General features: G+C 41.6%; 1 protein-coding gene and 1 long non-coding RNA gene across 3 annotated transcripts; both read right to left on the reverse strand.

The window, feature by feature from the left end:
- Positions 1 to 3289: 3289 nt before the first annotated feature.
- Positions 3290 to 11322, reverse strand: LOC134288029 (uncharacterized). Of its 2 annotated transcripts, none has more exons than XR_009997709.1 (4): positions 10948 to 11322; positions 4641 to 4852; positions 4458 to 4559; positions 3290 to 4391 (listed from the first exon to the last, which is right to left on the reverse strand). It is a non-coding gene; the product is annotated as an uncharacterized LOC134288029 (long non-coding RNA). The 2 variants fall into 2 exon arrangements; XR_009997708.1 differs by having other exon boundaries at positions 10952 to 11319.
- Positions 4911 to 10682, reverse strand: LOC115256415 (uncharacterized). Its single transcript, XM_029854920.2, has 2 exons — positions 8549 to 10682; positions 4911 to 5624 (listed from the first exon to the last, which is right to left on the reverse strand). The coding sequence occupies exons 1-2, from the start codon at positions 9546 to 9548 to the stop codon at positions 5566 to 5568; spliced, it is 1059 nt and encodes a 352-aa protein (XP_029710780.2). The 5' UTR covers positions 9549 to 10682; the 3' UTR covers positions 4911 to 5565.
- Positions 11323 to 14977: the final 3655 nt, after the last annotated feature.

Below are 14977 nucleotides of genomic sequence, written 5' to 3' on the forward strand. Positions count from 1 at the left end.
GGAAAAAATATTTGAAAGTATTCCTAGAGAAATCTCAGGAGGAATTCATGCAGGAATCCCAGGAGAAATTATTGGAATAATTCTTGGATAAACTCTGGGAGGAATTCTTGAGGGAATTTCTTAATGAATCCCTGGAGGATTTTATAGATAAATTCTTGGAGAAATTGCGGTTGTAATTTCTGAAGGAGTCCTGGAATGCCTGGAAGAATCCCTATAGAAATCTCTGGAGGAACTTCTGAAGGAATGCCTGGAGGAACCCCTGGATAAATTTCTGGAGGCATTCCTGTATCAATCGCTGGAGGAGTATCTCGAGAAATTCATTAAGAAATCCTTTGAGGAAACCCTGGAGAATTTCCTTCAAGAATCCCTGAAGAAATTCCTGGAGCAATCTCTGGAAAAATTCCTAGATGAATTCCTGGTGGAGTTTTTAGAAGAATTCTGGGAGGGACCTCTAGAAGAACTCCCGGAGCAATCTCTAGATGAATTCCTAGAGAAATCCTGGGATGAGTCCATGGAGAAACTCTCAAGAGAAATTTCTAAAGAAACCTCTTGAAAAATTCCTAGAGGAATCCTTAGAGAAATTTCTAGAGAAATTTTTGGAAGATTCCTGGGAAAATTCTTGGAAAAATCCCTGGAGGAATCCCTGAAGCAATTTCTGGAGGAACCTGAAGAGAAATGCCTGGAAAGTTCTGGACAAATTCCTGCAGGAAGTTCTGGACAAATTCCTTGCGGAATCCCAGGACGAATTCCTGGATAAATTTGTAAAGGAATTTTCGGGGAAATTCCGAGGAACTATTCCTGGAATCAATTCCTGGAAGAATCTCGAGAGAAATTCTGGAAGCAATTACTGGAGGAATTTCAGAAGAAATTCCAAGATAAATTTCTGAAGAAATTCCAAGAAAAATTTCTAAAGAAATTCCAAGAGAAATTTGTAGAGTAATTCCCAGAGCGATTTTGGATGAATTCCAAGAGGAATTCCTGGAGGAATTGCGGTAGTAATTTATGAATGGATTCCTATGGGAGTTCCTGGATCAATTCCTGGATGACTTTCTGAAGAGATTCTTGGGGTAATTCTTAAGAAACCTCTTGAGGAATTCCTGGATGCATCCTTAAAGGGGAAATTCCATAGAACTATTAATGGAAGAACTCCAGGAGGAAATTTCTGAAGGAATTCCTGGAGAAATTTTTAGAGGAATTCTGAAAGGAATTTCTGGTAAAGTGCCAGGAGGAATTTCCAGAGGAATTTCTGGAGGAATTCCAGGAGGAATTCCAGAGGGATTTCCAGGAAGAATTACTGCAGGAATCATCGGTGAAATTTCTGGAGGCATCCATGAAATAATTCCTGGAGGAATGTGTAGAAGAAACCCTAGAGAACAAATTCCTAGATTAATTCTTGGAGGAAACCCTGGAAGAATTCCTGGATCCATTCTAGAATAAATTCCCGGAGGAATTCTTGAGGAAATACCTGGAATAATTCCCGTAGAAATTCTTGGTAGAACTCTTGCAGAAGACACTTATAACACGCGACGCGAGACAGACACACCACTTGTTATTCTTACAAAACGTTAAAAAGGAGATATAATTACCTTTTTGAGTCGACCGGTTTCGGGCTCGTTGTTGCCCATCGACAGGACGATGTCCGATCGATGGGCAACAGTCCGACTCTTGCAGAAGTCCCTGGAGAAATGCCTGAATAAAATCCTAGAGGATTGGCAGGAGGAATACCTGGAATAGTTCTTGAAAAAAAAAAATCCGGGAGAAATTTCCGAAGGAATCCCTTGAGGAGTTTCTGGAGAAACCTCAAGATTTATGATGAAATACATAATTCGATTTCTGAGAGAATTCCAGGAGGAGTTTCTGATGAATTCTTAGAGGAAATACTGAAGAAACCGCTAAAATTCTTGAGGAAATCCTGAAATCCTGGATTAATTCCTGGGGGAGTTTCTGAAGGAATCCCAATGAGAGTTTTTGTAGGCATTTCTGAAATAATCCCGGAATTCGTTTTTGAAAGAATAACAGAAGAAATTTCCGGTAAATCCCTGGAGGAACTCGAAGTAATTTCTAAAGAAACCCGATGAGAAATCCCGGAAGCAATTCCATGAGGAACTCTAGGGAATCTCAGGAGAGCTTTCTTAGCGAATACCTGGAAGAATTTTTAGTAGGAATATTCCTGGATAAAAAAATTGAAGAAATCAATGTCTGCAGTAATTGTTGAAGGAATAGTAGGATCCTAAAAGGTTTTTTTGTACAATTTTTTCAAACAATTCCTGGAGTATTTTTTAATAATCTCTAAGTAAAATTTTCTAAAAGATTTTCAGGAATACATTCCTGCAGAAATACTTCGAATCATTCCAGATGTAATTATTGGAGCAATCTCTAGTGCAATTCTGGAAGCATATATGGAGAAATCCCTGTAGAAATCTCTGAATACCTGCAGAAATACCTTAAAGGATCTCTGGAGAAATTCCTAAAGGAAACCCCGAAAAAAAGCACTGAAACAATTGCTGGAGGAACCTCTAAAGATGTCCCAGGACAAATCCCAGAAAAATGTCTAGTGGAATCCCTAGATGAATTCTTGATTGAATTTCTGGAAGAAGCCATGATGGAATCTCTGAAGCCATGATGGAAAAAAATCTTGGAGGAATTGTTCGTACTCATACAGTTTACGGAACTATGAACAAATCTTAAACAGTCAATGAGTGTAATCAGTTTCTACCTTTTAATTCCGCCCTATGTTGCTGATCCTTTGACAGATACGCGTATTTCGACTACCACTTGTAAACTTCCTCAGTGTCAGTGGATAACTGACACTGAGGAAGATTACAAGTGGTAGTCGAAATACGCGTATCTGTCAAAGGATAAGCAACATAGGGCGGAATTAAAAGGTAGAAACTGATTACACTCATTCATACAGGGTATTCTGCTTAGAGGGTTCGAAAAGTCGGTACAAGATCTTAAACAGTCATTTTGATTACTCAAAACTACAATACCAATTTGCATATTCACATATCAGGCGCCCTCCTCCTCCTCTTCTTGGCGTAACGTCCTCACTGGGACAAAGCCTGCTTCTCAGCTTAGTGTTCTATGAGCACTTCCACAGTTATTAACTGAGAGCTTCCTCTGCCAATGACCATTTTGCATGCGTATATCGTGTGGCAGGCACGAAGATACTCTATGCCCACGGAAGTCAAGGAAATTTCCTTTACGAAAAGATCCTGGACCGACCGGGAATCGAGCCCGTCACCCTCAGCATGGTCATGCTGAATACCCGTGCGTTTACCGCCTCGGCTATATTAGGCGCCCATCCCGCTTAAAATTCATCTCAAGTCAGGCCCCCCCTGGGCCCCCTCCAGGAAAAAATCCTAGTTACGCCAATGCTAGTACTCAATGAAAAAAAAGTTTGCATTATGCATCAGCAATATTGTTTAACGATCTTTTCAGAAGTGCGCAAAGTTTGGTGCGTTTACGGTAATCGTACTAAAACTCTATAGAAGATAATACAAGAGATAATATCACATATGCTATTTTTAGTAATAATGCGAGAGATATACCTTTTCTTTCTATCCGCAACCCGGAAACCTCGCCCCATTAGATTTCGAAGCCTCGAGAGTATTACAAATATGTAAAGGCATTCCCACACACTAGCCCATATGGCCCACTCAGGGGTCTGATAGGACTTATTACCCTCCATCAGTTTGTAATATTCTCACCAACTTATGATTGTATTTTCCCTGTACATAAATGACATTGACAAATGTTCGATGTACTAGGTACCTATGTAGCAGCATGATTAGTAACACTACATCAGAAAACTTGAAGCTTCCTGGAAGCTATAATTCAAGCTTAGTCACATCCAAGGTCACATTTTCAATGAACTCATCTCTGGGCAAGGGCATAGAGTACCCTCGAACTTCGCTTTGAGTATCACATATTACCTACCGTATTATTTCCACTGCTATCACCAGAAAGCTTTTCATGCTCTTTGAGTCCATCCACCCCCTGACACCACAAGGGCACAGGGAGTCCACGGCCGCTTGAGCTCAAGCCGTCAAAGTGATGTTTCCTGGAGCATCCGATAGGTTTCACGCCAGTTCCTGCGCATCGGTTTTAAAATATCCCCGTGTCCACGCATCACCATCGGGCGTGGTCGAGAAATTCCAGTTTTTGGGTAGGAATTCGGGATTCACACTGGGTGGCCTGGCACTTCCAGATAGCCAACACACTGCCTTCAGGATCTTGTTCTGCCTCTTGCATGAGACTCTTGAGAACCGCCACACCGTGATCCGAACATTCTCCAAATTGCTCAAACTCGTTGTAGCCACATCCGAACAAGGTACGAGAACCGATCCGAAAATCGAAAAGACATTTTCAAACAGTTTGACTTGTCCTGCCTGCAATGAAAACATTCCGTTATGTAGATTCTGTCAACAAGGGAAACCGAAGAAGAGGAATATTACTCTGATTAGTTTGACGGTCGGTCCTTCTATTTTGGTGTCGAAGTGTTCCGTCACCTGGGTCAATTGGGGCTCATCAGTTTAAATTTCCTGGTCGTGCAGTTCCTGAAACAAACCATTCTAGAATTCTAATTGAAAAAAAAACGTGGGTTCACCACTTTTGCATACAAAACTAACCTCGCTTACCTCAGACCTTTGTCCCAAAAAAAATCTGGCTGAAGGGCCCCTAAATGACCTTGGGAAGAGCATATCCGTATGTCGGGAATCGAATTGGGCGGGGAATCAACCAGATCAAACGCAGCAGCAAATCGGCGACCGAGTCGGCGACCAATATTTTGGTCAAGCTGCGATGTTGGAACTGATGTCCAAGCTGATGCTTCGAAAATTACTGGCTGTTTCTGTAATTAGAACAAGTAAATATAAAATAAAATTTGATTAAGGCCGCACGGGACTTTTCAATTTGGTCGTCCAGGACAAATATCCCCGGTTCACTGTTCTAGATTCGGCCACCACTAAACTCCACGGAACTTCCTAAAACTTTCACGGATTACTTTTAAAAAAGGGTTTTCTTCGGACTTCTCAAGGCACGTCTTAACTGGTTGGTTTGTTGTAAAGTAAGAGAGCCTCTTGGCCTGGTTTATTTACTTTTATTAGTTTGACAGCGCTGATGCGCTTACGCTTGCGCGAGCTTTCGCGCAAGCGGCTAATGATCATTAATGATTGTTCGAATACACTCTCAATAGATTTAACCAAAAACGGATACATTAGCTCTTCCTCCTTATAAAAAGATTGAACATTAATTCAACAGTCAAAAAACTACATTTAATAATACTCGAATTCATTTTCTATTTTCGCTTTCCTACTTCGTTTCGATCGCCGGGGTAGGCCAGTGAGCTCTACCGATTCCGACGGATATTTTCTTTTCCTGCTCATACGATCTACTATTTCATCACTATAATTTCTTCTCTGTTCACAATCACTCAGATCCGGTATTTGCCGGATATCGGTTTCCGCAACGGTTGCTCTCTCGGGTTCTGCTGTAGCCGGCATCGACCGACCAGTCTCGAGCACTCGCATCGATCGTCTTGGCTGGCCTGCTTCGCGTCCGTCCTTAATGAGCCGAATTTGAGTTGGATGCGCGGTAGTAGTCGCCTCGTTTCCAACCATGATCTGTAATAAGTTTTTAGAGAACCGTTTTAAGAAAGATGCCTTTATCCATTTTTCGCGTAAATGTGGAATGTTATGCTTGTACCACACCTCATCCCCTGGTATCAGTGCATTCAACGGATCAGGTTGATCGTTATTATGGTTTTGACTAGCATGTGCTTCATCATCGGGGCTCTGTGGTACAAGCATTTGCTTATAGTGTTTCTTTGGGTTAACCAAATCGATTAACATTTTTGGTGAATAAGCAAACACCTTTTCAGAAGGGAAACTACCTTCCAACGTCAAGTTATTGTTTCTATGATTAAATAAAAATAAGTTTATCTGATCTTCCAACTTCAACTCTAACATTCCTGGCTCTAAAAGGAATTTCTTGAGCACGTCTTTCACCGTTCTAACAAGTCTCTCCGCCTGGCCATTACTAGCAGGATGGTATGGAGGACTGTTCAAAACCTTTATGCCTTGTTTTTGAAGAAAACTTTTGAATGCATGCGAGTTGAAAGGAGGACCATTGTCCGACACTATGACGTCCGGCAATCCAAAGCGAGCAAAAAACTCAATAAGCTTCGTCAAAACCTCTGAAGCGTTGGTACCTTTCCTCATCCATTCCACCTCCAACCATTTAGAAAAACTATCCACAATCAACAAAAAAGTACGGTGTTCAAAATGAAAAAAGTCGATGTGCACCCTGCTAAATAGTCTCAAGGTAGGTATCCATTTTGATGTTATGTTTTGTTTCGGAACGATTGCCATACTTGCACAGATGTCACAAGCAGCAACAAACTTTTCAATATTTGTGTTGATTCCAAACCAGTAAACCGTTTGCCTTGCCAATCTTTTCATTTTGACGATACCAGCATGATTGCCATGTAAAAGCTTTAGAATGTCGCCTTGTAATACCTGTGGTATTACCACCCTCTCTTGAAATAACAAGCATTCCTCAACGACTTCCAAATCATTCCGATTCGTAAAAATATCTACAAATTGCTTGTCTACCCTTTTAGGCCAACCATTAAGCACAAAACTCATAACTTTTTGTAAACTGGTATCCTTTCTTGTTTCTTCAGCAATAGCTGAGAAATCTATAGGCAAGTTGTCCCCAAAATTGATGCTTTTCACAAATTCTTGATCATAAGCACTGGGAACTGCCACCTCCAATGGGAATCGCGAACAGAAATCCGCATTGCCCATTTTTGCGGAAGGCCGATACTGGATGTCAAAGTCATATACTGATAGTTCCAGAATGTAGCGTTGTATTCTTGTCACAAATATTGAATGCTTGCCTTCTTTACCAAAAATCCCCACTAGTGGTTTGTGGTCGGTAAAAACTGTAAATTTTTGACCATACAAATATTTATGGAATTTCTTAATAGTGCATACAAGTGCAAGTGCCTCTAAATGTAATATGGGGTATTTCTTCTGTGCTGCATTTAACGAAAAAGACGTGAAACAAATGGGTTTCTCAACGTCGTCCACAATATGAGCAATTACTCCACCCAAACCATAGCCAGATGCATCTGTGACTACAACAATAGGTTTCTCAGGGTCATAGAACTCAAGAAAATTAGTTTCAAGCAACAACTTTTTAGATTTTTCAAAGGCTTCATTGCAATTACTGTCCCATACAAATTTCACGTCATTCTTCAACAAATTGTACAAGTAATACAATTTTGAAGACAAATTGGGTATAAATTTGTTATAATAATTGATAAGTCCTAAAAAGGACTTCAATTCAGTCACATTTGTTGGAACTTTTGCTTCTCGTATTGTTGCAATTTTGCTTGAGCATGGTGTTAAACCTTTATCACTTATCATATGACCCAAATACTCCAGTTCAGTTACGAAAAACTTGCACTTGTCCCAGTTGATTTTGATATTTACTTTAGACAATCTATCTAAAACTTTGTAAAGTTTAGCCTTACAATCCTTCAAGTCTTTTCCTGCAATAAGAACATCATCCAAATAGACGCAAACGTTTTCAATTCCTTGCAATACTTGATCCATAACTTGCTGGAATATAGATGCACTAGAGGAAGCCCCCTGTGGCAATCTATTGTAGGTAAAAAGTCCCTTGATTGTGTTAATTACCATGAATTTCCTTGATCGCTCAGATAAAGATAGTTGCGTATATGCGCCCTCCAAATCAAGAGAACAAAAAACCTTGCATCCAGCCAAACTAGCGAAAATATCCTGTGAAACAGGCAATGGGTAAGTATTTGGTATGATGAGCTTATTAATCGAAACCTTGCAGTCAATTACTAGTCGTATGTCATTATTTTTCTTCATGACAACAACTACAGGTGATGCCCACTCACTAGTTTGAATAGGAGTAATCACTTTCTCTGCTTCAAGTTTATCCAAATATTTTAAAACTTTCTCCCTTAAACGATAAGGAACGTCATAAGCCTTTTTAAAAATTGGCATGTCAGTCTTTAAAACCAAATCAGCTTCAAAATGTTTTATTGGTTTAGAAAAATCCTTAACAAAAACGTCAGAAAAATTTAACTTTATTTCAGCTATTAGTGCTTCACTTTGATTTACAGAAATGTTGTTCAATGGCATCAAATTTCCAAAAAAATTTCTCCAGTTGGGAAAGAATTCGTCCAACCATGGTCGACCCAGCAAAGGAATGAACTGGTAGTCACAGTCAAGCACTAAAAGCGTCAAATTAGCTGATTTGCCATTATATTTAACCCTAACTTCGACTTCACCAGAAACTTTCAACCTAGAACCATTTATCACTATCAATTGCTTAGAACTTTTTACTAGAGGAAGGTCAAATTTGGATGTAAACAAATTTTTGCCCATCACTGTAACAGAAGAGCCACTGTCAACCTCCATTTGTACACTATTATTTTCAATAGAAACATTCAATAAACAGGGATCACTGATCTTATTAATAGAAATAACATGCATACATTGTAAATCACCTGAATCATTTCCATCCGAATCCCAGTCAGACCTTATCCGGTCTAAACGCTCGGCGAGCTGGCTCAGGCTACCCGCGCTGCTGTTCGCATCCTGGGTGTCGACATGGTTGACCTCATTGTTCCTCCCGTTCTTCAGCTTATAGCACTTCCTGCGTACATGTCCCCTGCGTTTGCAGTAGTCACAGTAACGCTGATCCACCGGCCATTGTTCACTGCACCGCTGGAATCTCCGATTAGAGGGACCTGCAGAAGAATCCCGGTGCCTGGAATGCTGCGTTTGGAAGCGCACTAGGGAATTCTGCTGACGATCCTCGGCCGGACGAATTTCCGGTCGAGCACCAAGCCGACTTTTCACCGGACCGCGGAAACCTTGGGCTGCATCCCTGATTCGCTGAAGCACTGTTCCTCTGCCTCCAGTTAGAGGGTATCTGGTATCCATGGCAGCTACTAGGCCGACATCCTCATTGTTCGCCAATGCCTTTGTGTGGGTTGCCGCCATTTCCCATGTTGCGACAATTTTTTCGGCCTGTTCTAAAGTTAACTTGGCGCTGTCCTCCGTTAGTAGGCGATGCTTTAGCTTAGTATCGGACAAGCCAACCAGAAGACGGTCCAAAATAAGCCTATTCTTCTGGTCGCCGAACTCGCAATGTTCAGCTTGGAGTTTTAAAGTAAAAATGAAGTCACTTGCCGATTCACCGGCCTGTTGGACCTTCGAACCAAAATGATACCTCTGAAGTAAAACGGAATCAGTCCTATCGAGACGTTCCTTGAGTTTTTGAATTAACACCTCATAGGACACTGCATCCAATAGCGCCTCCGTCGGGTAAAGTTTTTCTGCCATGTTGAACAGATAATCTCCGCCCAACATGAACATTTGGTCCTTCTTTTCGTTTTCGCCGACCTTGTTCACACGAAAATGGAAGGTCAACCGACGGACCCAAGTTGCAAATGATTGACCCTTCCGGTAGGGTTCAATGTTGGGTGCCACAACGTAGGCCATAATTGCAAAAAATCTAAGCAACACCAAAAAATTTATTTAAAAAAAATTACAAAAACTTCACAAAATATATGCTTTTACAAAATGAACCGGTCTAATCTGCCAAAAACTGAGCAAAAATATTCAAAAATAAAATTTCCAAAATTTCACACAAAAAAAATCACAACTGCAAATTGGACCGGTCTAACGTTCGTTTCCAAACAGAAATCAATGAAAAATTACTCACCCGATCGGTACCTCACTCACAACGATTCCAAATGGCCAGCACCAGTTGCCGTCCGGCGGGAAGGATGCCCAAAGCGGTCGTCACCCGGTGAAAACCGTCAAAAACCGAATCGGATGTCCAGCAGCAAACACTCGCCACTCGGCGGAAAGCACTCGGAAACTTCCCGGCAAATTGTTTCTGCCGATTCACCACGCACAATCCTGATGCAGAAATGCCTACTCTTCCGATAAAAGAAAAGAACAGTTTTATTTGATTGAACAGAATTGATTGTGCTCACTGCAAAGAATTAACCAAGTAAAAGAATACACTCAAAGCAATTTGTCTGTTCAATTGTGCGCCCGAAACCTGCCTAATGTGCAAATGGCGTTTTGGCGATGTGAAAAACCACTAAAAAACCACTTTCTCAATATTTTTCACTCACGGTGCACTTTTACCTACTTTGCAGCAACGGTGTCCACCGATTTCCGTTCCGGTCGAACCTCTCCGGCTGCTTGGGGTGGTCGAAAAGTTGCTTTGGCTGGAATGATGTCCGCCCACTGATTCACGCAATCCTACGACGAAAATTCTCCGCCGCAGACTTTCACCTCGTCGCCACTTTTCAATTTGGTCGTCCAGGACAAATATCCCCGGTTCACTGTTCTAGATTCGGCCACCACTAAACTCCACGGAACTTCCTAAAACTTTCACGGATTACTTTTAAAAAAGGGTTTTCTTCGGACTTCTCAAGGCACGTCTTAACTGGTTGGTTTGTTGTAAAGTAAGAGAGCCTCTTGGCCTGGTTTATTTACTTTTATTAGTTTGACAGCGCTGATGCGCTTACGCTTGCGCGAGCTTTCGCGCAAGCGGCTAATGATCATTAATGATTGTTCGAATACACTCTCAATAGATTTAACCAAAAACGGATACATTAGGGACGACGTGTAATTTTTCCTATCTTCCCTCTCTTTCTAACAATTTGCCTCGCGATTTTGAAGAAGCAAATAACAATTTCCACTGCACTGACGTAGCTGAAACTTTAGTCGATTGTGCACCACAAGTGAGCAAATGAACGATCAAATTTCTAGTCAATAATATGAAGTAGAAGTTGAGATTTGCATCTTACTAGCAACAGAGCAATGGCGGACGATTCAACCACCGTCCCGTCCGGCCTTAAACACTATTTACAATAAAAAATACCTACAAAATCCGAATAATAATGATGAAAGAACTACTGCACTCGATTTGAAAACTGCTAAAACATGGCGGCTTGGCTCGCTTGCGCAGACCGATCATAAACAATCACCACAGTGTTGCGAGATTTAATATCGTATCGTGAGGGGATGCGATATGGCATCGATTTAGTGTAATTGTACACAACTGCATTGTACCCACTTGGTTGCAGCTGTGTTTGTGTAATAATCACGTTTAATGGATGTTGATATTACACAACTTTGGCGTAATAAAAAAATGTTATCATATTTCTGTGTGATTTCAAAGCAGATGTAATCGAGCATCGAAAAGGCGTGATATTGCATCTGAAAATCGCTGTTACATCGATATTTTTTCACATCGGCAAGAATACATCGAAGCGTTTTACATTATTTTTTGCTGTGCATGATGAAAAATAGCCAAACACTATCGCCACCTCTATAACGGCTCGCGATGATTTGATAGCTCGACACCGAACCCCCGTGTGTTCATATACACGGAAAAATATTAAAACCCAAACAATAAGTTTTAAAAACTCAAATTTGGCTAAACTGCTTTTAGTTTTAACTCAAAGTTGGGTTGTTTTCTCCCTCGCCCCACCGCAATGTTGTCAAAAACAAAGAGAGAAGCACCGACGCATCCGCTGCTCTTCCGTGGAAGAAGCCAAATTTGGGTTTTCTTGAGTTAACCCAAATTTGCGTCATTTGAGGCCTCCGTTGGGTGAAAATAACTTACCAGTGGGTTAATTTTTTTGCCGCTCTCAAACGAGAACTACTCACTCACCACTTTCGCTGTTTGACGCAAATTTGAGTTATTCCACGGAAGACCGGGATTGCGTCAAAACAACTTAACTTGTCAAAGTGTGAGCCAAATGAACATGCTTATCGTTCGTAGGAAGGCGTCGTTTGAACAGTATTGCAATCGGAACTAAATAAATAAAAATTAATTATTTTTAATATCGAGAAATTGGCGGCATAGGGTTCATTCACAAATTTCATAACGCCAAAATTAACCTTTCGTGACACCCACCCACCCCTTCGTAACACTATTAACACAAACGAAGATACAGACGGAGCAGTAATCGTTTTTTTCGGTACCACCTCCTTTGGCGAGCCCCTCTTGTGTTGTGTAATGTGGCACTTTGACGAACCCCTTAAACGGGCGAAATGAGCGAACTGTCAAGTGACTTGTCATTGAGCTAACTGTCAAGCGACTTCCTTGTTTATAAACATTGAAAGTGTTCTGCTTTTTTTGCTCCAAAAATCTTGCCGGTCAAATTAGAATCCCGAAACACCGAAAAATAGAACTTCAGTAGAGCTTCGATCCCTTCTACGAACGAGGTGAACGGCATTAGAAACACTTACGATCCGGCCATAGTTAAATAAGTACGTGAAGGCGCGCGGACTGAACCGGCTAGGAGCGCATCTGATCATGCGCAACGGAGGGTTCTTCGTGAACCCGTGAGGCTACTGTCACGCACACGCAAACGTGCATTGTGCGGGGCACTTTCCATAATTTCCAAGCGATTCTCGAAACAGCCGTACTTGTGGTGCTGCTGGCAGTGATCCGAGCAGGAGGGAACGCTATTATGAAGGTAATATTTTTTGTCAGGAGAATCCCCCTAACTACAATCGTTATTTTTTTTTTAATTGTGTAGGAGTTTGATCTGGCGTCCTAACCTCCATCCTAACTGTGGTAGACAGCGCAAGTCGTTAGTATATCCCGCCTCCGCATATATGTGTCGGTTGTGTATTGGTGCCACCTCACTGATACCGACCCTTCGACTAACAGCGGAGCGAACGCATTCAGTCATTCTGATGCTTAGACGCGTGTGCTTCGGATCTCGGTACCACAAGTTGGCGACGAGGTTGAAAAAAATAAAATAAAATAAAATAAATTGGTTGTGGAAGACCACGCCTAAGTGAAAATAATGTGTGAAGCCATATATAAAAAAAAATCGATGTGAAAATGATGAAAAAAAAAGCGTAAATGAAGGTGGGGAAAATTGTGATCGACTACGCTCGTGATACGCCATGTTGAAAATGAAACATGCAGTGATGAAAAAAAAAATGTTCGGCAATCTATATGACCAACGGTGAAAAAAAAAGTATAAAATGAAAGAAAAGTTGAAATATGTGCTCTGTGAAGTGAAAAATAAAACAAAATAATGGTTTTTGAAGCGGCATATTTGGTGATGTGGGCCATTGAAATTGTGATTTGATGCAGGGAGGCTTGGTGACTAACGGAGTGGCTGCTACGTGCAGTCCTTGCTCGCTGTATTGAGGGATGTTTTAGTGATTCGGTAAGCTGGTTCAGGCGAGTTCATTCATGTTTAGCATCGTTCGCGGTTTTCAAGGTATGTACAAGCCTATTCATAAGAGTGGTTTTGGATGGCGTCATTTGTGCTGCACGGAGGAGGTTTTTGTTGTTTTCTTTGGTCGTCAATAGTGACGCTTGACGGTGTAACGGAGTGTGGGTGAGCGGTAGCCGTGTACTGTTGAAACGCGACATGTTCAGATCTGAGTATCGCGGACTGACTCAATATGCTCTCTCAGCGGGAGCCAAACATTGAAGATGGAGGTTATGTTAAATCTTGTTGAACCAGTGTGATTGATTGAAGAGTATTGTTATCTAGGTGCTGCGGATATAATCAAAACTGTTGTCACGATATCTCCATTTGCCGCTGTCAAGCCGTTGGAAAGCGAGGAGAAGGATAAACATTGTTTTGAGCCTATTTTAGCTAATTTTGTAACAACTATCCATCAAAATTTCCATCGCGAATGGAAAATAATAAACTTTGAACACGAGAACATAATTGGAATAATGGGGGATTGATCATGTTTACCATTTCCGAACAGCGTCGCGACGGCGTGTTTGACAACCGCGCTGAGAGAGGTGGTTGCAAGAAAATTGAACGTTCGTGCGTGTTTACAAGCTGTGTGCCGGGAGTGTGTAGGTGTGTGTTGGCTAGCTTGAAAAATAAAACCGCTTCTATCCGCAGCACCTAGGTTCAGATGTAAGCGTTCACACTACCACGTGGGCTTAGCAAAGTGCGCGCGCTCTGCGCATCATCTGCGATGCGTGTATGAATGTGATGCCAGCCGTGCACTGGTAGCAGTGGTAACTTGTATTACAGTATTGCTGCTCTATGGACGGTTGTAATAGACGAAAGACGACGGCACGGGTGAGTCCGACGAACAAATGAACGCCAAAGTGCCAAAGTGAGAGATTTGTTTTCCTTGTGAGAGTTTGACCGTGAATTGGATTTTCGACCGTGTGATTCCGAAACTGGTGATTTGAGCGTTCGGAAAGGAAGTCTAATAGGAACAAAGCATGCAGGATGGAACGTGATTCAATTCACTAAGAGAGAAGTGAACAGTGAGTGTTGACCTTGATAGCGCAGTGGTTTATAGTGGGCAATGAAGTGTCTGTATTGAGATTTCTTGTATGCTTGTTATTTTTTGTGTTTCTCATTTTGGTTTCGCTCTACGACATTGCACTGTCAATAGAGAAACTAAAGTGAATCTTTCCGCTCATAGTGGCAAACGTTAGCCAGCTCGTGGGTCAGGTCAAAGCACCGACATGCACCCCTACATTGCAGAGATTTAACAACAGTTGACACAGTTCTTTTCCCATTTGACACAGCGTGTTTCGGGTACTTGAAAATTAGTTTTCTTTCTTTGTTCCATTACTTTGTATTTAAGTTTCAATGATTCGTGGTGCTCACATTTTGGCTTGGATGAATATGGCAATAGTTGACACCGTCGATAATCTGTCGATGATAGCAAGGGTCGGTTATACATTGAAGGCAACAACCTTGATGATCTTGGAATGCATTTAGCAATTAATTTGGATGTTGTCTTCACTCTTTGGATAGATACTTACCTAAACGGCCAGACTAAGGCCTGAGTGTCCTCTGCTGTACGTAGGAGTCATCTCCATACGACTCGGTCCATGGTCGTGCGTCGCCAGTCACGCACTCTGCGAAGGGTCCACTAATCGTCCTCCACTTGATTGA

Source organism: Aedes albopictus, chromosome 2 (genome assembly GCF_035046485.1).
Source record: "Aedes albopictus strain Foshan chromosome 2, AalbF5, whole genome shotgun sequence".
NCBI classification, from domain to species: domain Eukaryota; kingdom Metazoa; phylum Arthropoda; class Insecta; order Diptera; family Culicidae; genus Aedes; species Aedes albopictus.